Below are 25,615 nucleotides of genomic sequence, written 5' to 3'. Positions count from 1 at the left end.
GTGAGCATTTCACGCATGGGACGACTGTTTTCTCTACTTAAAATATTTGTAATGTCTGACAAGTTGGCCACTTTTTCTTTGTTTCGTTCTGCACATATCTAAAAACATGTCCCTGTGCAATGTTAGCTTGTCTTTATCAAAGTCTGTCCCATAGAACTGCAGAATTCGATCAGCACCAATTTGACCGATAGCAAAAGCTTCAAGTTGTGAAATAAGTTCCAAAACCTTTGTTTGAAATCTACGATTTAGCGAATCCACAGCCACATCAATTATTTCAGAAAATATTTGTCTGTACATTTCCTCCAGCATTTGATACGTATGAGGATCACTACCTTCATCGTAGCATTTTGTCATCTTCCTTTTTCAAGGCAAAACTGGTTCATCAATGTTCAATTCCTCCGCTTTCCTCATGGTTTCATTCCACAACTCAAAAAATATATCCCTTTGTGAAGCTAAACTTGCAGACAAAGTTTCCACCAAAGTTTTCATTTCTCGGTATGACAATGATTTCTTCTGAAAAGAAGAATGAAGTTGTTCAATCTTGCCGAAAACTGAAATTAACATTTTCAGGAAAATATGAAATCTGATTTGAAGTAGGTTTGAAAAATATCCACTAGCCCACCGACTTCACTTTTTTCTTCTGACAGATCTTCCAAAAATTTCAAGAGAACGTCATAATTACTTTCCAATGATTGTAGTGATTTTACCCTTACACACCACCTTGTGGGACTGAATGGTCGCAAAGTCAGTCTGGGAATGTTTTTTACAACACCATCTTCGTTGTCTTCTTGTAGCGATTGAAACACTGCTAGCCTCTTTGGCGAATGTCTTACAAATGATATTAATTCACGAAGAATCACCAGAAAGTCTCGCACATAACTGATACCTTGCATCGCATCTTGCACTACCAAATTCAAATTATGCGCCAAACAATGAACAAATATAGCTCTTGGCTCCAACTGAGTAATCCTACTTTGTAATCCTGTTGAATGTCCACTGACATTACTGACAGTATTTTATGTCGAGAGATAAACGTCTTATGACATCCTGGACGACTTCAAACAATGTCCTAGAACTTGTTGAAGCTACTTCATAGAAGCTCATAAACACTTCTTGAACTTGCAGATTTTCATCGACAAATCTGAAGCATATGGATATTTGTTCCTTCACTGATAGAAACCCACTTATATGTAGTTCGTTGCAGCCAAGATTTCAACTCGGGAGCATCTGCTCTAAGCAGCAGCAACTGATGAATATTTGATGCTTCATCGGTGTGACCCCAAATTGCTATTCCTTGCTGACTTAAAAATTGGAGGGACATTATTATCTTTAAAATGGCCTTGCGTGCATTTTTCATATCTCCTAATTTATATGTTGAGATAAGAGATGACACATTGGTTCCTTGTTTCGTAGTTGCCAGAGCAGTCAGGGACGAACGATGAAGTGTACATTTCTCGTGAACCCTGAAACGTTCAATTGCCTTTTGCCACTGGGAAAATCCATTTCGAACAAATGCATTACAAGAATCCCTGTCTGCAGAAGTAGCAGTTGCCGATGGAAGCACTATACTGGAATCAAAAGCGTTTTTACACACACTACAGAACACTTTGTCCAATTCTGTGTCGTAATAAATCCAAGGAAATGTCTTTTTCCATCCTTCATAGTATGACCTGCCTGACGATTTCTTGACACTTGTTGCTAATGAGTCATTCCATGCGAAATCAACACAGCCTTTGACCTGACCATCTCCGATTTTCATGAAATTTGGGGAGTTGAAACTATGCTTGGAACTTAGTAAGTATAAAAATTTTTAGTTTCGTGCGTCTTGTAATTGTTAAATTATTCAAGGTCAAAGTTAGCATAAATTGCCCTTTTTGAGCCCGCTTAGCTATACTAAATGTGCTGTAACTCCGCCCCTATTTTGCCTAGGAAGCTCAAATAAAGCTTATTGTACAGGGAATTGAACAAGCTTTCCAGTGATATATAACAAGCCTACCTTTGGATAAAAATATAATTTTGTCACGTGACCTTGACTTTTGACCTTGAATATCTCAAAACATGTCATCACCAAAAATCGTGAAAAAAATATATTTCGTCCCTCATACCATATCCTAAAACATACAAAAAAATCATTCTGGGACTGCAATGGGATCAGAAGATACAAAATAATATGTGTAACTATGTGACTGATAAAAGCCCCATTATATGAACTATGAAGAGTCAAATGTCCCTTAACACCCCCTACAAAATGTGAAGGAGTTATCCTGGGTATAATTGGTCATAAAAGAAATAGGTTAGGCACAGGGAGATTCCTAGGCGTGTGTGTCAAGCGCAGATCCGGCATATTGTTGACTGCCATATTGAATTCAACGCAAAAATTTCAAAGGAAAGGGGGTGATGTGAAATATCAAATGAGGCTAGAATTTCACGAGAAATGAAGTGGCGAAGGATTTTCCAACGTATCTTACGCCAGCAAAAAGTTATACACATATCTTTCACTTACGAAATATGCACATTATAATGTTGTCAATGTTCCTCTGAGCACACTCGTTGACGTCTCTCACACTCGCATAGAACATTTTGCAATGTAGCATGTGCAACAACATCGCAAGCAGCAACTATGCCTTCTCTCAGATGGTCAATATCAGGGACTTTTAGTGCATGCACCATTCTCTTCAAATGTTTCTGAAGGTAAAAGTCCTCCCTAAGATGTTAGATCTGGGGATTGTGCAGGCCTTTTAATAGATCCCCGTGTGCCCATCAATCTACCTAGAAAATTACCATGAAGAAATTGCAAAAATGTCCACATAGTGTGGTCACACTCTGTCCTGTTTCAAAACTCTCGAAAAGTGCCATATCCCGTAAGCAAGGGTGAAAAAACCTGTTCACTTAACAAATCCAAGAAGCCCTCGCCATTTAAGGTTCCATTGTTGAATATGGACCAACCATTTCCGTTCGCCATACATTATACCACATAATTAGCTTACCAGCAACAACCATTCCACTGAGCAAATCACAAATGTATAGCATATTCTTTTATTAACTTCACCGTGAACATAAAAATTAGCCTCGTCACTGAAGAATTTTTCATTCCAAAGGAAGTGTCACGTAATTGTTTGAGATACTTTTCACAATATTCTTCACTATTCAACTATTTGGTGAATGTAGCTGATTAAAATCATATGCAATGGTGCGTATACTTCTTTCTCTCCCAAGATGTCAGCGTGATCTCGATGAGTTCCTAACACGTTAGGAGCATTCCAATGCTTTGTTTTTAACACCTCGAAAAGGAGAAAATGGTTACAAGCATGCAGTAATAAATTTTTGCTGGTTAAATATATGTTGGATAAACCTTCGTCACTTCATTTCTCGTGAAATTCTAGCCTGATTTGATATATCATATCACTCCCTTTCCTTTGAAATGTTTGCGTTGAATTCAATATGGCGGTCAACAATATGCCGGATCTGTGCTTGACAGACATGACTAGGGATCTCCCTGTGCCTAACCTATTTCTTTTATGACCAATTATACCCAGGATAACTCCTTCACATTTTGTAGGGGGTGTTAAGGGACATTTGACTCTTCATAGTTCATGTAATGGGGCTTTTATCAGTCACATAAAGGTAAAGTGTTCCCCTGTGCATAGCACCACGCCATGAAGGCGTATAGGGGGTGTGGGGGTAACGCCCCACACTTTCTTGATCCGGTCGTGAGTGGGGGTGATGTGATCAGCATCACGCCCCTGACCACCTTTACCCCCCAGGGTTTCCCCCAGGTACCCATGTTATTCGACGCTGGGTGGGCGCCGGGGCCGTTTCCACCGTTAGAAAAGTTCCCGGATTTGAACCGGCCGGGGATCGAACCCGGGACCTTTAGCATGGTAGTCAGACGCGTTACCGACTGAGCGACCGCGGCCACTTTTATCAGTCACATAGTTACACATATTATTTTGTATCTTCTGATCCCATTGCAGTCCCAGAATGATTTTTTTGGTATGTTTTAGGATATGGTATGAGGGACGAAATATATTTTTTTCACGATTTTTGGTGATGACATGTTTTGAGATATTCAAGGTCAAAAGTCAAGGTCACGTGACAAAATTATATTTTTATCCAAAGGTAGGCTTGTTATATAACACTGGAAAGCTTGTTCAATTCCCTGTACAATAAGCTTTATTTGAGCTTCCTAGGCAAAATAGGGGCGGAGTTACAGCAGATTTAGTATAGCTAAGCGGGCTCAAAAAGGGCAATTTATGCTAACTTTGACCTTGAATAATTTAACAATTACAAGATGCACGAAACTAAAAGTTTTCATAGTTACTAAGTTCTATGCATAGTTTCAACTCCCCAAATTTCATGAAAATCGGAGATGGTCAGGTTAAAAATTGCACATATCTGTGTTGATTTGGCATGGAATGACTCTAATGTACTACAGAAACCGGCAGAAAACACATTCTTGGATTCCTTATTTTTTGACTGAACATGCTTTTCACTATGTTCAGTGTCAGTAATATCCACCTGTGATGACGACGACAAACGTATGATGAATTTATCTATAGCGACTAGCAAACCTACTGTTCGAATTCGAAAGTATGTAAAGAAGCAATACTCAATATTGTGTTTCAGCTTTCCACACGCGGCCCGTGCCACGTTTGAAAATTGCAAAAAGTTTTGCCCGGCGAAGAGCTTTTGCTCCACGCATCCGGTCAGTAGACCCTCTTTGCACTAACTATTAACACGGTAACACCCCTTTTTTCTGAAAATGAGAACTTCCCAGTCTACAATCTAAGCTCCCGTGTACTTCCAAGCCATTGTCTCTCGGAGAACAAACAAAACGATAACAATCCAGATTACATGAAAACAACTTCACTGAAATCGTAAACCACGCCGCTCTTATCTGATTGAAAGAAACAAAAGAAGAACAAATCAACTATTGAGGTAGTTGGTCACAATCGGCTTCCTTGTGTTTCGGTTTATTCTTTATTAGTGCTCAATATCGGCAAGTAGTTATTTTAAAACAATTGTTGACGAATGGAGTGGGCATATTGTAGTGTGTCACTTGTAAGGAAACATGAAAACAAGCAGAAAAGACTGGATTCTATTCACAATAGAATATACTTCCATCGTTATTGTGGGGACCGCCTTTGACTTGGCCAGAGACAGGCAAGGAAGGGGGGAATGTGTTGCTTGGTTGCCTTTGCACAAACACATTTGAAACAATTATGTTATAGAGGTTAGAAATTTTAAATTCCATCTTAATGTTTTAATTGCTTATTATTTTTTGATAATGGCAAGTGAGAAATATTTATTTTATTTTGTTTTTATCAAACTAAAAATCTTGTGGGTGTGGCGCACCCACAAGATTATTTATGTGGGTGCTCTCCCTCCCTCTCCCCCCATATATATATTAGGACTGAGCCGATATCGCTTTGAAGTAACACTGTTTTCAATGCCCATACTTTAAAATTGTAGCAGTTAAAAGTTATTCAGAATATTTAGAAATTTTAATATATAATTTTTACATTGGAACTATACCATACCAATCTATCTTAATTTTTCTTTAAAGTAATCATAATTTCACATGAATCAATTGTTTAATCACAAAACCTCCAATTTCTTCCCCCCAATGTTCTTGCAAGAATAAAAAAGATAAGCATTTTGCATAATTTCCAGTATATTTAGACTCCATGAAAGTCACTTGGCATTTCTGTAAACCCAATATTACATTGATATCGGCTCAACTCTTTATACATATATATTTTGTACATCTCATAAGTCATATATTATATATCCTGAATAACTTACCCCACTTAGTAAGCTTGAGTGCCACAGTTTCAAAAACACATGACATGAACATAATGCAAATAAAATTGATGAGAACTCCTGTAACTATTGTTATCATGTGGGCTGTATCATATGTCATATTTGTGTAGTAGTAAAGAAAGAGAACAAAGAATATTTTATACAGAACAATAGCAAATATGTACAATGCCACGAAAGCAACCTGCAAGAGGAGGAGAAATACATAATTTAACACTATATATATGTAATTTATATTTTATTCATCATCTTACTTCTGTGGTTTAAAAGTGAATAGTAAAAAATAAAAAAAACTGCACTATAACTTTACTATGTTAATCTACCACAGATGATAATATTATTTAAGGTTCATACATGCAAAAGGGGGTAGTAATAAGGGCATGGGGTATAGTTTTGCACAGAGTATACTGTTTTTGACATGTGTTCAAATGTTGTATTTATTTTTTTGTTATTTTGCATTTCTGCTATTTTTGGCTAATTACAATGATGAAGATGAGGGATGATTAGATAAAATTGATGATGGGATCACTCAAAGAAACACCCATGCCCAGGTTGGGACTTGAACCTTCGAACTTTGGTTGTGAGATCGAAAGCCAACCACTTAATGTGCTCGACCATGAAACTGGCTGCTCGATTATATTGAACGGAGCCTCGAATGCATTCTAGATTAGGTATATGTTTTTCCTTACATGGAAACTGCAAGAAGCTCTTTAAGCTGATTATTTAGCTAAGTAAACTTTAAAATGCCACCTACATATGTGTTTAGACACCCATGTATTTTTATTTTTAACTAGAGGTTTTCACTAATCACAACACTATTTCACATTTTTTGCTCCAGCATATTATTCTTCAACCTATCTTCTTTCTATTCATGTGCCTTGTGCACTTGTTTAAGTAATATATTCCATATTCCATGAAAAAGTAAGGAAATGTTAAATGTGGTAGTTGTACCTGTACTAAATATGGATTTTTTTTTATATAAGGGATAGAATGAGAAAGAGTGCCAGAAGGACAGATAAACAAAAGTGGAGTAGGAGACAGTAAACACTTACCACAATTGAAGAAAAGTTTGATATTTTGAGGTCATGACCTCATTTTCACAGTAGGTAGAAAGTGTGGAGTACAAAAGCGTAGAGGCACAGAATACTGACGGCAGCGTCCATCAGCACAATGGTGCCAGAAACAAGTGATAGAACATGGGTTTTGTGAAAAGATCCTTTCACCAGTGTTTACTGCGGGATGGATGGTGGGTGGTTGGATGGGTTGTGGATAGGGGGAGATGGACGAATACTTATTGGGTGGCTAGGTTGAGTCCAGGGGGTATGGTGGCATGCATTCCTGGAATGTAGGCCCTTTCCCATTGCCTGCGGGTGGAGGTGTCTGTGTGCTGGGGTAATAGGTGTATTATGGCTACATGGAAACAGTTGTTGAAGGTGGTGTTGTGGCTGTTGTTGTGGGTGGCAACGGTGAAGTTGAAGTTTTGGGTGGAAGCTCTGTGGTTATTGATGCGGAGGTTCAGGGGGATAGAGGTTTCACCCAGGTAGAAGTAACCACAGATTTGACAGATGAGGGTGTATTAGGTTGGAGGAGTGGCAGGTCCCCTTTGGGTGAAGGGTGAATTCACCAGCTGCAGTCGGGATCTGGAGGGTGTGGGAGGTGATAAGTATGGGGCAGGTCTTGCATCTGGGTTTGTTACACTTGTGGGGTGGGGGTGGTGGGATGGGAGCGGTGGGTGTATTATGGACCAAGAAGTTCTTGACGTTGGGTGGGCGTCGGAAGATGACCCTAGGTTTTTCCCGAAAGATATCTCTGGTGTCGGGATCACTGTGGAGGATGGGAAGGAGGGAGTGGATGGTATGATTAATTTTCAGGAGGTTAGGGTGGTATTAGGTGATCAGAGCAGGAGGGTTGATTTTGGGTTGCATGGCATGGGTGTGAGATGTGGCTCTGGTTATTTGTTTGTTGATGAGGGTGAAGGGGTAGCCCCGGTTGAATAGGGCTTGGTGCAGGCATAGGTTGTAGTTTTGGCAGGATGAGGGGGATGAGTTGAGGTGTTGGCCTCTAAGGGCTAAGGAGAAAGGTATGGCTTTTTTGGTGTGGTGGGGGTGAGAGCTGGAGTAGTGAAGATAGTGGAGGTGGTTGTTTGGTTTGATATGTATCGTGAACCCTAATGTGAGACACGAGATGTTTGTTAGTAAATCGAAATAATTTAAAATGTTATATTTTTTGGAATTGGATCTATAGATTTCAAATTTCCACTCAAAAAACATACTGCAATTGAGTTCTGGTAAGTTTAAGTTACAATGTTACAGAGTTGTCTGGAAATTTATTTGATAATGTCTGGATATTTGTAATTTGTCTTAGCAAAATGAGTGTTGATTCTGAAAAAGTAACCCTACTTCCAAAAGTGTCCATCCAACACCAGCCAACACAAATAGATATCTCCTGCATGATTATTCAGATGCCTGATGAAGGAATCTATACCCCATGTCCTTAAGAAATGTCATTTTAGAGAAGTTCAGTTTTTATTACAGAGGTGCCAAAATGCTGAAGTCATACTGGTCAATATGACACCTTGCAATCTTACCAGTATCTTCAAATAAATCATTATTTGCTGGCCTCTGTGGCAGAGTGGTTAGTATAGCATGACACACCAGGGATCACAGGTTTGAATCCTGACCTGGTCATGGGTGTTTTTTGTGTGTGTCACTTCATCAATTTCATCATATCATCACTCATCCTCATCTTTGCAATTAGCTAAAAGTGGCAGAAAAGCAAAGCGAAATAAACCAAATTAATCGATAAATTAAATCAGTATTTGATGTTGGTTCATTCTTAACACTGAATGGGTACCTGGGAGGTAAAAGTGATTGGAGCATTGTGTTCTTCATATCACCTCCGAAGTGGCCGAGATTGTGAATGTGTGGGACCCTATGACCACATTCTTCATTGTGCCATCATGGCATGGTATACCCGTATAGTCCTACTGTATGCTATTACTGTGCATGCAATGTAAGCATGTACTCAATTTAAGGATGTGACGAAGCTGAAAATTTACCGATGCCGATGTCCTCACCGATAATTTTTGGAACTGCGATTCCGATACATAAGATTATTTAACTGAAATGGGATGGTATTTTCAGCATGACAAAAATAAATTTGCTATGTACATTTCTATTGCATATTATATATATTCTCAAAATATGTGAATGTACACTTGCATCTACAAAAAGTGGTTATGTGAACTTTTAAGATGAACATAGATTCTCAAGAGATTTAGCATTAGTACACGAGAAATTCTTTGAAACGCAAAATGAATTCCTGTTCTTAATGTTGTAAATCTAATGCTGGTAGATTCAACTTCAGAAACACAAGTTTTGGAAGCACTTCTGGAAGTAACCTACTTCTTCTCTTATCAAAAATCTGTTCAGCAACATTGAACACTCGTTCACTGAATACTGATGCAGCAGGTATGCCCAAGTATTTTCTCACCACTTGCTTCAGGTTTGGATACTCATTTTTGAATTTTCAATACAAGAGTGGATCCTGATCACATGGATCAGTCTGTTCAGCAATGTACTGTTCTATATCTGATCCTCTGAATGAGTTTTTACAATAATTTTATTTTAAAACTCCACAGTGATGAAGGTCCACAACCTAATTTTCAAAAGATCTTTCAAAATTGAAATATAGAACTTAGAAGGTAAAACTCTAGTATTATCTGTACCGGTTTAAATATCGGATTTTTGCCGATGCCGATACCGATATGTCAATTTGTGCCAATTTTCACACATCTGTAATCGGCTTCGGCACATCCCTAACTCAATTTCATTGTTTTAATTTATTACCTCATGTTTCATTCCATGAAATGTAAATAATATTATAATTCATATATGCTTGTTTTGCAAAGTAAATGTCTAAATACTTAGCTTATTTTTCAAAGGCAAAACTGCAATTACCTGGTTTCATGCATTAATTAAGGTGGTGAATGAACTATTCGGGAATAATTACAAAGTTATATCGGATTGGTGGAATATAAGTTGATGATATCAGTAAATTGTATATCAGTACTTTATCGACATTGGCAAGAAATAATTACATATTTCTACAAGCTTAATCTATTTCAAAGTACCATGACTGGAAGGACTAATAAGGCAAGAGTCTTTCTTTTTATCTCGGTTGATTTGGGAAACATAGGTTCCATCTTTCCTGTTACAGGATTCTTTGTTTGAAATGGAGCTTTGGCTGCAAAGTCAGCTCTCAGAGGCTCTTCTTCTATCTGAAGGTCCCAGCAGTCCCACTGATAGGCTAGTTTTGATGCCTGGCGTTTCCAATATTCCAGAAAAGTAACAGCTGAAGTGGAAATTTTGTATGCTTAATAATTTCACAATTTTAATTTGCTTACAAGAATAGCAGTAACATTTCCAGTAATAACAAAGATGACGCACACACACTAAATTGGAACTTTGAACAAAGTGTGATAATTATCTTAACTATGGGTCAGAAGGCTTAAGACTTGGCTGGGCCTTTGCCTGACACCAGGGTAGTTCAAATTTTGCTGTTGAAAAACCATTACGATTAGAGCCCGGAAGTTCAGGCATTTATTTTCGTTAAAATAGGCAGGCAAAAAGGCATTTATAATGTGGAAAATAGGCACTAAAAATGAGAAAAAAGGCAAAATAAACCGAAAAAAGGCACATTTGGAAGTTGCTTACTTTTATCTATAATTTCTGGCAAAATGTTAAAATCTAAATTGGGAAGAGTATTTCAATTTTCTCCGTCTTGATTGCACATAACTACAAGGTGCTTTTTTAAGTTCTCAACATTCATTGATAGTCGTCTGTCAGAGAGAATGTTTTTCATAATAGAAAATGATCTTTCTACTTCGACAGAAGTTATTGGAGCATACATAAAACAAGCTAATGTAGCTGGACTCATTTTGGTAACAGCATTTTCTTTCACCTTTAAGAATATCACAAATAGTTTTCAATTGTTTCAAGTCATCATTTTCACTCACTACCCGTTTGCACTTTCCCGCAACAGCTGACCCCTTTTCTCCTGGCACTTCCATCATCTGCTGCATAGATTCCTCGAAGATTTTCATGGATGCTATAATTGTAATTGTCTGGCAATGCATCATAATGTGCAAAAATAAACTTGAATAGCACAGGAGTTTTTTCACTTCACGAATTGAAGCCGCTTCATTTTCTGGAAGAGCATCCATCACCTCACTGATTTTTTGAAGGTTGTTAGCACTCGTATGTAACTGCTGATATCCAGGTTCCCCATCTCGTCAAGACTGGTTGCGGAGGTAAACTAAGCTCAATCGCAACTTCCTGAAATTTTCGGGTTCGAGAGGGAGATTTCAGAAATATCTTCTTTGTGTTCGAAATCAACCTGTCCACTTCAGCAGTCAATCATGCACAAGAAATGTTAACCGAAAGGCAATATCCTAACTGAGCATGAAATACATTTTCTCACACTTTTCTCCTTCAGCAATGTTGAAACACGCATGAGTTCAATATTACTTAAATAAGGCGAAAATTATTCACTAATAAACGGAAGAAAAATAAATGCCAACAACGTTTTTTGGGAGAAAAATAATCTATACGCCTTCATGGCGTTGTGCTAAGCACAGGGGAACACTTTACCTTTTTTTACATTTTTTTTAAAAAAAATTGTCAAATTTCATTGAAAAAGGCAAAAAAAAAAGGCATTATAATTAAAAATAGGCAGTGGGGTCCCAAATAGACAAAATAGGCAAAATGAAAAGGCTTCCAAAACATTCGAAACAACATAAGAAACGTATATCCAGAAAAATTTTATCAATATGTGCAGTAGATAAAAAGAGGCATTTTGCCAAACTTCCGGGCTCTAGTTATGATATTCCAATATCTGAAAAATTACATATGCTTAGATTTCCTTCTAGAGCATTCATGTGAATCTTCATATGGTTTGCTTTTACTGTTGTCTAGATATTATCAATAGTTTAATAGACTTACGTAGCCATGAAACTATCGAGAATATTTAGACAAGAGAAAAAACAAACCATCTGAAGATTCACTTGAATTTTGTAGAAAGAATTCCAAACGTACGTAATTTTTTAGATTTTGGAATGTCTTAGCAGTTTTCCAAAAGGAGAGGAAAATTCGAAAGCAGTTGTCCTGCCATCAGCCAGATGCAAAGCTAACCCTTAAATCTGAAACAATTTCCACCACTCGGTGTTCCATTGTCTGCTGCCAAACATTGCCAGCTGTCATGTGAGTCCTTCCATCCACTGGAAAGAGTGCTGGAGACAGCACGTACTTTATTCTCTGCCAGACAAAGCCTGCTATTTTCTTTATGAGGAACGCTTGATCCAACACTTACACCAGAGACGGACTTGAATAACTAATATATATTGTGTACTTGCACTTTTGAAGGACTCCTGCAACACATGGCCAGTTGCCATGCTTGAACCAATCATACGTTTGGCAACAACAATCTCAGATGACAGACTGCTGAGTTGTGGGGACTCTTTCAATATGAACCTTCTGATCTATAATAGATAAAACTACAAGCATGCAATGACTTGTGAAACGCCTGTGTGTAAGAAGTTTTTATGAAAATAGTGAAAAATAGACATCATCTCATTTCTCTAACTTTATTGTCTCCTTTTGTTTGGTATTCAAAACCCAGAACATGCACAGGCAGGTTCTGGAAGAGAGAAACTAAATACTTAATGCAACATTATAACAGTTTTCATCTCAGAAGAATCACATTGATTTCTTTAAAAGTAGGAAAGGGAAATAAAAGAAATGTGCAAAGCATTGATTGCTAGATTGCAACAGCCCCACGTCCCCAATTCCAGTTGCAAAGGGGATAAAAACCCTCAAAAATCCCACCCTGACATGTCAAAAATACCCACTTCACAAGCAAAGTCAAGTCCCATGGGATGTCACTTGTATCTCTTCCTACCTGAAAGGACTGAACTGAACTGAAAGAGGAAGAGGTGATTACATGGTTGACAGTGAGAGCAATGCTAGGGGAACTTTGAAATTTGTGTAGTAGTAGTGGTTGTGTGGTCAGTGATTTATGCACATCTCCAATACCCCCTAAATACGAACTTACACCCAGCAGATGGAAAATTCTGGATAAATCCTGTTGGTGGTGGTAGTAGTAGTATTTGTATGAGGACTAGTTGGAAAATGTGTTTCCCAAGTCTGTCATCATAAAGAGCCATATGCCACTATTTTTTGACGTAGTCCCAACAAACATTGATGCACTGGACATTACCAGTTCACAAGTTTGAAGGATTCCTGTTCGTAAGAGGGTGTGTTCTAATTAGCAATGAAATTGTTAATGGCAGCTTCAAATCCTGCATTGGTGGTGAATCGCTTCCATCCCATAGATAGAGTTGATGAAGTTGGTGTTTTAAGTCCACTTTATGCACAGTAAGGCTAATCGAGACTGGACCTACAGCTTAAAGTGGGATCCGAACCACTATGCATCTCCACCGGGAATCGAACCCAGGACCCCTTGATTACAAGGCGATGACGGTACCACTGTGCCATTGGGGAGGCCCTGCTTCCATTCCAGTCTTATGCAAAGCAGGGAAGAAGTGGAAGTCAGTGGGTGCCAGGTTGGTACCATAGGATGGGTAGTCCATGTCCTCCCAACCAATGGTGGCAAGATAGTTGACAGTTGCTGTCTTTGTGTGGGTTTTCATATTGTAGACAAGGATGAGGTCTCCTGATGTAATGCCTCTTTCTTTGAATGGCAGTCTTCCAACATGCCAGGGGTCTGGCAGTGTCAGTCAGCATTGATGACACCTCTCAAATTCCAACAAGAGAATCCCTTAGGTATCCCGGAAGACAGTGAAAAGCACTTCGGCTGTTGAGTTGGTTGTCTTGAACTTAATTTTGACAGAGGACGTCGTATGCTTCCAGTTCAAGGAGACAGCCTTTGACTCTGGAGTGAAGTGGTGAAGCTCTTGTTTCCAGGCACATTCTGGAACAGAAAATCATCTCCTCTCTCATAGTGCAAGAGCTGTTGCATGCGTATTGCCATTTGTTGAGACTTGTCAGGAGTGAATTTGCAAGGTGCCCACTGTGCAGTACCACAGGATGCCATGGATGATTTTGTGGGCTGATGCATGGCCAATACAGAGTTCAGTGGCTACATCATGCACAGTCAAGCTTCTGTTCCCTTTAAACAGCTCACCAACTTGTCTGATGTTCTCATTTCTAGTGATTGTTGACAACTGCCCAAGTGTTGCCTGATCCATCACACTTTTATGCCCATCTCAGAACTGCTGGCATCATTGCTGCACCATTTGCTTTGACATTATGTCAGGACCATACACCTCTACCAACAGGCTATGAATTTCATTACTGGACATTCTACAATTGCAACACACCTATGTTCTCCACCTTCACAGTCAAGGTTGGACATCACAAACAAAACAAAAGAGGAATGATGCCTGTATAACCACAACATATTGCCAACTGAATGATCATCTTTACAGTTTTTGGGAAATAAAAATATGAGAGACAGGAGTATATGAAGTAGAATGTGGTGGATGTACAAGCAAATACATAGGAGAGACAGTGAGAAGCATCAACGAGAGAATTAAAGAACATAGGAGAGACATTAAAGAGGAAGATCCAAGAACAGCATTGAGTGAGCATATGTTGACACATGGGCACAGGATTAAAAAAGTACAAATGAAGGAGAAGAGGGAAAATGAAGTGGCAGAGACAAAGCACATGTGCATAAATGGGGGAGAGAGTGCCACCAGAAGGAGGAGGGGAGGGAAAACAGAAGAGTAGGTCACAGGATGGAGTGGAGAGGGAGAAACAAGCAGCTATGGCATCTGCAAGGTGAAAAAAACAGTTTGCCTGGAGGAAATAGGGTCACAAAGTATTCCTTCCTTAGAAATGTAGAGTGACTAGCCATGTGAGATTGTGTTGTTGTATGCGTATCTTGGTGTAAGCTTGAAAAGTTCTGGGAAACCAGGATGAAAAGTCGTAGATAAAATAAAAACCACTAAAAATAACTGTATTAGATTATTTTGCATCTACAAAAAGTGGTTATGCGAACCTATAAGAAGGCCATATTACAGTATCAGCCCAAATTATATCATATTCAGGTTTTCTGAGGATAACTTTTTTGGGGACTTATCCGATCTCTCTGAAATTTTCACAGCAATTTTGAACAGTCTACTAGTTACTGTAGCCGAGTGTGGTGTGCAATGGTAAAAAGCAGAAGTGATTATTTCCCCGATTTTCGAAAATGGCGTTTTTCCATATTTTTTTAATCTTCATTTTAGAAGTGTTTTTCTATCTCAATCTGTAATTGTTTTGTTGAAATTTATTATAATAATCATTTCAGTGATAAGTAAAACAAAGCAAGTGCTCGATCTCACCAAGGTGCAACAAGATGCAATTGTGGTAGGCCATCGCCAAGGGAGTACTCAGAAGAAGCTGGCAGTGCAGTTTTCGATCAGCCAGTCGGCTGTGAGCAAACTTCTGAAGTGGTGGCGGGTCCAGGTAGGATACGTGAAGAAGGAGAAGACTGGGAGACCATGCATCACAGACTGTGTCACGGATAGGAATATACTGCGCTTGTCTCAGGAGAATCCCCAACTTACTGCAGTGGATACTGGACGGGAACTAGCGAGTCCAGAACTTCGCCAGACATCGCTGCCGTGGGTACGTCGCAGCATGGCCAGAAGATGGGTTTTCCAAGAATACAATGACCCTAAGCACCGATCGAAGGATGTCATGGAGTGGTTCGCGTATCGCAGAGTGCCAGTTATGGAGTGGCACAGCCAGAGTCCCAATCTGAACCCCATAGAACACCTCTGGGAGGAGCTCAGCCGACGTCTCCAAAGCACCAGAGCCACTTCTGCAGATGAGAAGTTCAAACAGCTGAAGGAGGAGTGGGAGAAGATCGACCAGTCTGTCATCGATACTCTCCTTGATTCCATGCAACGTAGATGCCAGGCTGTGATTGATAGCAAGGGATTTCCTATGAAGTATTAACTGATTGTTCACGTTGAAGTGGTTAGAGCACAGCAGAGTAGGCATAGTAGGCTAATTTTGAGTGTAATAATGACGACTAGTTTTTTTGCTGCTTTGCCCAAAACGACAAAATAAATTCTGTAAAATTTGAAAATGAGTTCTCGATGCTGTATACCTGTTTCAACTGTGTGATATATCTCACTAATATGTTGAAATTAGCAGATGAACTCAAGTATGCTCAAATAAGTTATCCTCAAAAAACCAAAATATGATATAATTTGGGTGGGTACTGTACATTGAACCTACACTAAAGGCAATGCCTCAAAATAAAATAGAGGCTTTATAAGTGCTAAGGCTGGGAGAAAAAAAAAACTAGTGGGTCAGATGTTCTTGCAAGTTGAAGCTTGGGTGGCCCTGTCCTAAGAGAGATTCTAAATTTAGATATGATATTTTTTAAAAAAATTATATAATTAAAAGAAAAAAGAAAGAAAAATGTATTTGAGATAGATGTGTGATAGCCTGCAGAGTATACATGCATTTTCAAACATTTATTAATTCACTCTATAATTAAGGTATCTTACCCCAAAATGAAGAAAATATAGCAAAAAATATGGAAAACTCATTGTCGAAGAATTGTGACACTTTCAGCATTGTACATATTTCACTGTAACTCCAGTAATCACATGAAGAACATGCTGGGCACATTTTGTACTTGTTTTTACTGGAACAGACTTGCTGAATCACACTCTCACTCCCTACTGATAATATACCATATATGAACACAACTACTCCCACCAAAGCAAGTGGACCCAACCAAGTATTGTAGAGTTCTGTAAATAAAAAAAACCTATTATTTATCATTAATGCAATAATCTTATACAACTTAATCTAACACTATGTACTTGTTGAAACGCTAAAAAGAAGAAGAATGTTTAATTCAAATGTAATACAAAATAAGGTGGAAAAATTGACTTTTCATCTCTTTCACAGGATGTAATATGGCAATAGGTAAAACAGATTGTTGATGATGAGAAATACACTGGAATTTGAACACTTGTCGCCTGTGGCAAATATCTTTCAAGTAAGTTTGACACCCATATATATATATTACTCAGCGGAAGCCCCATGCCTACTGAATTTACTCTGAAAACATCCGTGGTATACACAGTATCTCTTGTGTTTAATCTTCACAACCTTCTCCCTACACTGAAAATGAAATGAACCAAACGAAAAGATAATTCTAACCCAACAGCATTTCCGGACCTCCTCCTCCCCTAAATACATCCTTGATGGTCGCTTACAGAAGTATTACTTTTGTGAGTACTCTAGGAACATGTTACTTAATATAACTTCTCCAAGCACATGAATGGAAAGAAAGGTTGAAGAACAATAGGCCTTTACAAAAGATGCCAAAACATTGTTCTGATTACTTGAAGAGTGAATCATTTTCATTAATGATTCATTAATAATCAAATTAAAGATTCACTCATAACTAAGTAATAATAATAACCTGTGGTGCAACAGCCCATTGAGGGCCCAGGCCTACCTACAGACTGCCGGCCTCAGTCCAGCCAGTTACGTGGTGACGTGTGGTCAGTATGACGAACCCCTAGTCATCGTCATAGGTTTTCATTACCAGGTTATGCTACTCATTTGTAGCTCCCCAATTTTCTCATGATGGCAGGTGGCCAGCAGTCCCATACACAAGCCGAAATCTCAGAAGAAATGTTCTTAGCTTCCTCCAGGAGACTTGAAATTGCATGCATCCCTTAGCAGGAGTCCAAAGTATGATGCCTTAGACTGCAGGGCTACGGTGCAGGACTCACTCACAACTAGGGCTGTGCAGTGTATCGATATTGAGTGAAAATTTAAAAATATAATGGAGCATTGATACCAATATTATTGAGATCATTAATGGCCCTCTTCATAAAGATCGTTGTGCTTGACTTAACTTGCAGATAGCCAACCTCTGTGGCCAACTCTGCAGAGTGGTTGCCACAGCATGCTACGACGTCAGGGGTCCCAGGTTCAAATCCTGGCCTGGGTAGGGTGTTTTTTGTATGCTCCCTTCATCAATTTAATCAAATCATCACATCCTCATCTTCGTGATTAGCCAAAGGTGGCAGAAAAGCGATGTAAAATAAACAAAATCAATCAAAACAATGAACTTGAATATGAGGAATGCAACAGCAGCATTCATTGGGCCTCCTGATGGAGTAGTGGTAACGATGCCACTTTGTATCCAAGGTGTTCTGGGTTCGATACATGGTGGAGGTACATTGTACAGTTGTTCAGATTCCACTTTAAACTGTAGGTTGTCCCAATTAGTCTATCTGTGCATAAAGTGGACTTAAAACAACAATTCAATCAATCAAGCAGCATTCAATCTTGCTTATTTTTAGTTCCTTGATAAAAATAGGCTGGTTAAGAACTATGGACTGCAGAGCGAATGACCCCATTATGTTGCCTAAAGCTTTGACCTACCCAAAGAATAACACAAGCTGATTTCTCGTAATTAAAATTTCAATTCAAATGTCGGACTCAAAGTTATTTAGTTTTATTCATATTTTCAACAACGAACTTTGATATTAACAGATCAATATTACACAGCCCTACATATAACTGCAATTTGAAGAGGAGAAATACATAATCTCAAACTCTGTGACTTCTTTTTCCAGTACTTGCATGCATTTTGATAGAATTTAAATAAATATGAACCTTATACAGAACTGCACCTCACCACCTTAAATTCAATGAATGTTTTTGCTTACCAAACCAGGCAAAATACATGGCAATCTTTTCGCCAAAATATTCTCTTATGTGATGTAATGGTTGTTCTTTATACCACACCCTGTATGAAGCCCATTGAGCATACAGCACTTGCCTTCTATTTAATGGAAGTTTTAGTTTACCACCTTCCCATGATGGCATAAAATCTCCCTGAAATAATAATAAATAAAAATAAATACAGGTACAAGTTTTATACTCTGATTTCATAAAATATTCTGCACTAAAGGAAAGATAATAATGAACATATAAATTATGATAAATATTTTCGTAAATGGATTGAGAACATAATGAGTCAACACATAAAGTGTCTTCAATTGATTTATTGATTTGCTTTATTTTACATCGTTTTTCTGCAATTGTTTTGCTAATCGTGGACATAGTTTTCTAAGGTTATCAGAGGAGGATTATTTCTCTTGTAGTACAATTCTTGCATGCATATAAAAACAAATTTTGATGCTACATTTCGGGACACATCATATCATGCATTCATTCTTAGTTTGATTAATCTCACAGTTATAACAATGGAATAAATAATTGTAACATTAATCAAATTAAGAACACGCACTCCTGTTTTCCTGAATTGTAACATGTAAGAACCATAAACTACAGGAGAAATAATTCTACAATGCAAGGAATATGTACATACAAGAAAAATTATCAGAGGAGGAGAAGGGAGAGGGTGAGTGAGTGTTGGCTTGTTTGATTGATTGATTTAGTTTATTTTACTTTGCTTTTCTACCACTTTTGGCTAATCACGAATATGAGGATTAGTGGTGATAAGATGGAATGGATGAAGGGACAATCACAATCATATGTGAACAACCCCACATAAGATTATATTGGCTGTGAGTCCAAATGTCAGAACCTCCCTAGTCTGCAAAATCCAGTTCATGGTGTGCTATGTGGAAATAAAGTTGGGCATTTGAGTGTCTTCGGAAAGGGGACACCATGTTGGCATCAGAGGGAAGGCAAGACTTGACTTTGTTTAAAAATGGTGGCCATTTTTTTTTGTTTCATGATTTCGGGTATTTTTGGCCTTTGCAGACAGTTGCGATAATTATGATAGCTCAGCTAAGAAAAATAATAGAAAGCTGTGGTAAACAACATTATTTTCAGTACATTTCAAGCATTATTTTATGTTCTGTGCCTTTTTGCAACATCTCTAATGAAAATGGCTGAAATTAATCAATTTTGAACAAAAATCAAAGTTTAGGATTTTTTTAGTATGGAAGTAATATAATATCAGGGATATATATATATATATATATATATATATATATATATATATATATATATATATATATATATATATATATATATATATATAATGGATAAAAGCAAGGAGGGCCAAAAGGGCTAAGTAAAAATCAAAGAAGGTAAAAGGAAACACTCACCGGACAGTAGAAAAATTCAAAATTTTCGCTAATTTATAGCATCATCGGTGTGAGAAGAAATAGACGGAACCGTCTAAGGGGCACCCAACTTCCGGTTCCGTCTATTTCTTCTCACACCGATGATGCTATAAATTAGCGAAAATTTTGAATTTTTCTACTGTCCGGTGAGTGTTTCCTTTTACCTTCTTTGATTTTTATATATATATATATATACATACATAAAACATACATCCAAATTTTTTGGCAGAAAATATTTCATCTCTGCTAATGGTTTCTTCTTTTAGTTCAAGCTCTTTGAAAGTGCCTGATTTTCATTTTTTTTAACCTGGGACTCCCTATCAAAAAATTACCCAAAGTGGAGTGTCTTTTTCATCACAAAATATTACTTTATTTAAAGAGATTTTTACTTTCTGAGTAGGTAAGAGTGGTAACGCAGTCATTTTCTGTTAGGACTGTCATCCTTCTCTCCAACAATACCTAAATCATCACTTTACTCCACATAGTTTCTGAGATATGACATGTTTTGTGTCACACGGTGTGTTCGTTTGCCCACTCAATTTTTGAAAATCTTCAAATTTTCAAAAATTCGTAACTTTCAACATATTTGTTGGACAAGTCTAATATTACATATTTGTCATTATGGACCAAGTATCTATCAGTAAAAAAATAAATGAAGCAAATCCATGACTATGAAGCAACTTTTTGTTCTTCAATTGGGTGATTTCACGTGGAATGACCCATTTGTAACCTTTTCTAAAATGTAAACACAAATATACATTTCTCAATTTGCTTACCTGATATTGAAAGTGATAAATATTATAAATTTTCATATAATTGTAGTCCAAAAATTATAAAATAGACTAATATAAAGACTTCAACATCAACCACTCATCTTACAGTTATGGTTTTAACATGGAAGTCAACAAATTTAGCAAATTTCACACACATTACAATACAAAGCATTTCATTTCCGTGGGAATTCAATGCCATCCCATTATGAAATTTTGCACGCAAATAGTGAATTGATGTCTTCAAAACATATTTTTTTTAAAAAAAAAATTAAAGGGGGTGTTTTTGAGATTTTCAAAATAACTTTTTTTTTGAGTTTATGAGAAATTACAAAATTCAAGTAACACAGTCATGTTGCATTTCAAATTAAAGCTCACTAAAAGCAGAAGAGAATGACACCAATTTGAGCTCTTTAGGTCAAATGGTTTTTGATCTACAGCTGTTTACAGCTTCCAAAATGTAATCAAATTTTGGGATTTTTGCTTTTTTGAAAGTCAATAACTCAGAAGCAAATAGCACAAGAAATCTGAAATTTGACAGTTTTCGTCCTCTTGATAGGTAGAATGAATAAACAAAAAATCTTAAAAATCTGAGTCCTAAAGGTTCAAAAATATTTTTTTTTGGTTGATTTGACATGAAATGACCCCATGTGTGTCTGCATGTAAAAATAAATTATGGCAACTAGTGTGCCAAATCAAAGACAAGCAGATATGTTGTACTATTGGTTTATCTACACATACCCCTAACACTCCCCCAAAATTTTATCTACACCCCCTAAAATGTTTCACAGTGGCCTAATTTATGGTCATTTTGGCTCTAAATTTACCTTTACACCCCTGTATACGTACAAGCTTACACCCCTCCTAGATGAAAATTCTGGATGTACACCTGATTGGTACTCGTACCATGGTCAAAATATCATCAAATATGGCAGTTGAGATTCAGGATCTTCATTTTATTTTATATATTTTATAAAATGAAGATTTTATTCATTCACATGTATTAATGGTGGAGATTTAAGATGTTCAAAATTTATTTTACTTACGTCATGAAGAGGATATGCCGCTAGAAAAACACCATCCTCGAGTAATTGGTTTAAACCAACATGCCCCTCTTTTCGGTCCCCATAAATAATTGCAGACAGCAATGTGTGCACAATTCTAATTCGCTGTGTGTTCGTGAAGAAGGTTGCCCTATTGCCACTTCCTAAATAGCTGGAATAGTTGACAAAAATTCTGTGGAAGTTTTATCTCATAGTATATTATAAAAACAAACATAACATCAATTGTTTTCACATGATTATATTTTACATAATATTAAAAATGCCATGTAAGGGGGGGTGGATGTAAGATCACACACATTCTCGATCTCGGCCAAAATATAAGTGATATGACCAGCACTCCATTCCATCTACTTTTTAATCCTGTATTGATGTGGTCAAATTGTGCCCATTGATTGATTTACCCTCAGCCATTCTGTGAATGCTAGGATGCTACCTGCCACCTCAACGGTCGAAGACATATTAAATGGTTGATGCTCAATCTCATAACTGAAGCTTCCAGCCTAGCCCTGGCATATTCAAAGGGGGGGGGAGCTGATGCAGCTACAGCCCCTTCTGAAATTTTTGAAAATCAAAATTTTTCAAACAAAAGCAGTAAAGAACTAGGGGAAAACCAAAGTGGTGAATGCAAACTTCCCTTTAAATGACTCCCTATTACCATTTTGTCTTTGGACAACTTTTAAAACAAAAGTTAAATATCATAATTACAATTTTTTTTTTAGTGTATTCCTCCGTCCCCCTAGAATAGTGCTATGTAATATCCACCTTTACAAATTGAGCCATCTCTGGAAATATCGTGCATACGCAAGTGCAGCTTAGTGTTCTTTGCATGTATCCTTTCACACTAATAGAAAAGCAATAAATTAAGAGATAAAGAAAGGAAGAGAAAGCTCAGCTGCTATCGTTAATGAAGGCCACAGATCCATCCTCCTGTAGTCATTTTCCTTTCACTCTATCCTTCATCCTCCCTCTTTTATGTCACATTTAATGTAATAGTACAAATAATCGTATTGACCAACCATGTACATTACGAGTATCATTAATGGTGGGGACATGCCTCCATCCCCCACCACCTCTCTGCGAAAATGCAGAGATATGTATTGCCAGGCTTATACCCAGGATTTTTTTTAGGGAGGGGCCAGATCCCAAAATGTATATGTATGTATGTATGTATGTACAGAGAGAGAGAGAGAGACATATTACAAAATAGTTCAAATAATTCTGTTCTGCAAATTAACAATGTTTTCAAATTTCCTTTAATTTTTTTATACCAGCGCCATTCAAAAGTGATGATAATTCTATGTTTTGAAAATATAATATATTTATAAATTAAATGTTACGTATTCGCAATTATTATTACAATAAGGAACATGTCTAAATGTGAGTTAACGAAAAAAATATAAAGAGACATTTTCGCATCACGACTGCAGTTCAAAGAAAGTTGGGGCAGGAATAAAAGTAATGGACTGTTCTGACTAAATCGGTGAATCGGATGTCTGGTAGACTTGCATCAATGGTTATAAAACTAAAACTACCCAATATTGCACATTACAGACTTCTGTTAACCTTCCTCTCTACACAACAAACACATTCATTTATGCAAGAACAAAATTTAAATTTTTACAAATTTGAAAAATTGCAAATGTTATTTTCGTAGCTTTTTATAAGTTCACATTTAAATATTTCATGGTTTGAGGGGGGGGGGGACCATGGCCCCTCCCCTGGGTATGGGCCTGTGTATTGCCTTATGTCCTTGGCAGCTGGTGGTGCTTACTTTGGGTTATAACACTATTAAACCTTGTTTCCATGATATGAAAATCTCAATATGCTGACCAAGGCAGAAATTTATTTTATTATAAAACATAAACTAAACGTAACGTTTCAACCTTCTAGCAAGGTCTTCTTCAGACTCTGCACCAAGTACAAATGTAACAAGGTACAAAAAAGGATGATATATATATATATATATACACACAAACATTACTCCCCTCCACTTACTACTTTGGGTGTTCCATTTTTCCAAGGGATGCAAGAAAAGGGGTATAACATGCTAAGCTGTGATGTGATCAGGATTTTCGTAAAGGGGAGTTAAATCTTTTTTTGTTCTTCTTTGTAGCTGATCAGTGGTGATTCATTTATTTTGAGTTTTTTTTTTTTTTTACTTTTAACCACTATATTAAATCTTTATGTACCTATGTTTCAAAGACTGGTTCTGCTTCCATCCTCAGGGTAGTGTGTTATATCTAATAAATCATTTGTTCAGTACCTGGACACATGATGTGTTCGAGGACGGTGTCTACGAGGGTCACTATTTATATTTTGAGCCTAACAATGAAAAAACAGGAATTTGGCATTGAAAACTGCTTTATTGTTTTTCGAAGTATTCTCCTTTATGGTCAATACACTTTTGCATTCGTTCGAACCATTTGTCAAAGCAGTTTTTCCAATCTTCTTGAGACACCTCCATAATATGGTTTTTGAACGCATCAACGGCGTCTTCCGCCGACGAAAATCATTGTCCACGCAATTTATTCTTGATATTCGGGAACAAGAAGAAGTCATTGGGTGCCAAATCAGGACTGTACGGCAGATGACCCATCAATTCGATTTTTTGACTGTTCATAAAGTCGGTTGTTAGACGAGATGTGTGACAGCTGGCATTGTCTTGATGAAGAATGATCCGACGGCGTTTGTTTGTTTTCCGTATTTGACCGAAGACCTCTGGCAAACAAATTGTTGTGTACCATTCAGAGTTGACCGTTCTACGTTCCTCTAAAGGCACAGTTGCCACATGACCAGTTTTCCTGAAAAAAAAAAAGGCGACCATTTGTTTCGATGTGCTTCGAGCACGAACAACTTTTGTTGGATTGGGTTCATCTTGAAACACCCATACAGTCGACTGCTGTTTACGTTCCAGCTCATATGCATATATCCATCATTCGTCACCTGTTACAATCTTATATACGTCTTTTGAAGCACCATGATTGTATTTATTGAGCATTTGTTTGCACCAATTGACACGAGAGTCTTTTTGAGTTTTTGTCAAATTGTGTGGAATCCAACAAGAACATACCTTTCTCACAGCTAAATGATCATGTAATATTTTATATATGCTGGTGGAACTAATGCCTATGGTTGCCTCAATCCCACAGTTTGTCACATGACGATCTTGCAGTATTAGGTTTTGAACAGCATCAATGTTTTCTTGAACAACAACTGATTTTGGACGACCTTTGTGAATCTCGTCGGTGAGTGAATGGCGGCCACGATTAAATTCGTTATACCAGCGTTTCACAGTGGCAAAGGATGGGGCTTCATCGCCAAATGTGGAAGTAAGTTGATCGATGCACTCTTGTCTTGATAATCCACATCGAAAATCGTAAAAAATCATCGCACGAAAATGTTCACGAGTTAATTCCATTTTATTGTTGTCGCGCAATTTCCAAGGCAACATAAACAATACAAATGAAGCTATTGACAAAACATTTGAAGTACGTTATGGTCAATAATGCCAGATGATTCCGTGCAAATGTCAAATCGTGCCTAACTTCAATCAGTGTTGCCAAGGCTCAAAATATAAATAGTGACCCTCGTATATATGGAGTATAAAATCTGTTGCCTTGCAGGATTATTTTCAGAGGTCCAGCCTCCACCTTGTCTGGTAGTCTCGTCAAGACCTTCTTTTTGTTGTAGTCAGTACTATAATTGACCATCTTTTTCGTGCTTTTGATTTTTTTCTTTAAGGAATGCTGGGCCCG

General features: G+C 37.5%; 1 protein-coding gene across 1 annotated transcript in view; it reads right to left on the bottom strand.

Moving 5' to 3' along the window:
• LOC145998317 (anoctamin-7-like) overlaps window positions 1–25,615 on the bottom strand; it is a 90,941-nt gene that overhangs the window by 21,255 nt on the left and 44,071 nt on the right. Inside the window, exons 7-11 of the mRNA XM_083134723.1 lie at window positions 21,843–22,011; window positions 18,596–18,764; window positions 16,406–16,654; window positions 9,953–10,173; window positions 5,806–6,004 (exon numbers count right to left, since the gene is read on the bottom strand). Coding sequence (XP_082990849.1) covers window positions 5,806–6,004; window positions 9,953–10,173; window positions 16,406–16,654; window positions 18,596–18,764; window positions 21,843–22,011 — 1,007 coding nt within the window. The remainder of the gene's footprint in view (window positions 1–5,805; window positions 6,005–9,952; window positions 10,174–16,405; window positions 16,655–18,595; window positions 18,765–21,842; window positions 22,012–25,615) is intronic.

The sequence above is a fragment of the Lepisma saccharinum genome, chromosome 14, assembly GCF_977018435.1.
Source record: "Lepisma saccharinum chromosome 14, izLepSacc3.1, whole genome shotgun sequence".
NCBI lineage: Eukaryota > Metazoa > Arthropoda > Insecta > Zygentoma > Lepismatidae > Lepisma > Lepisma saccharinum.
The sequence above is the reverse complement of the archived record's forward strand: the minus strand, read 5'-3'. Positions and strand labels throughout refer to the sequence as shown.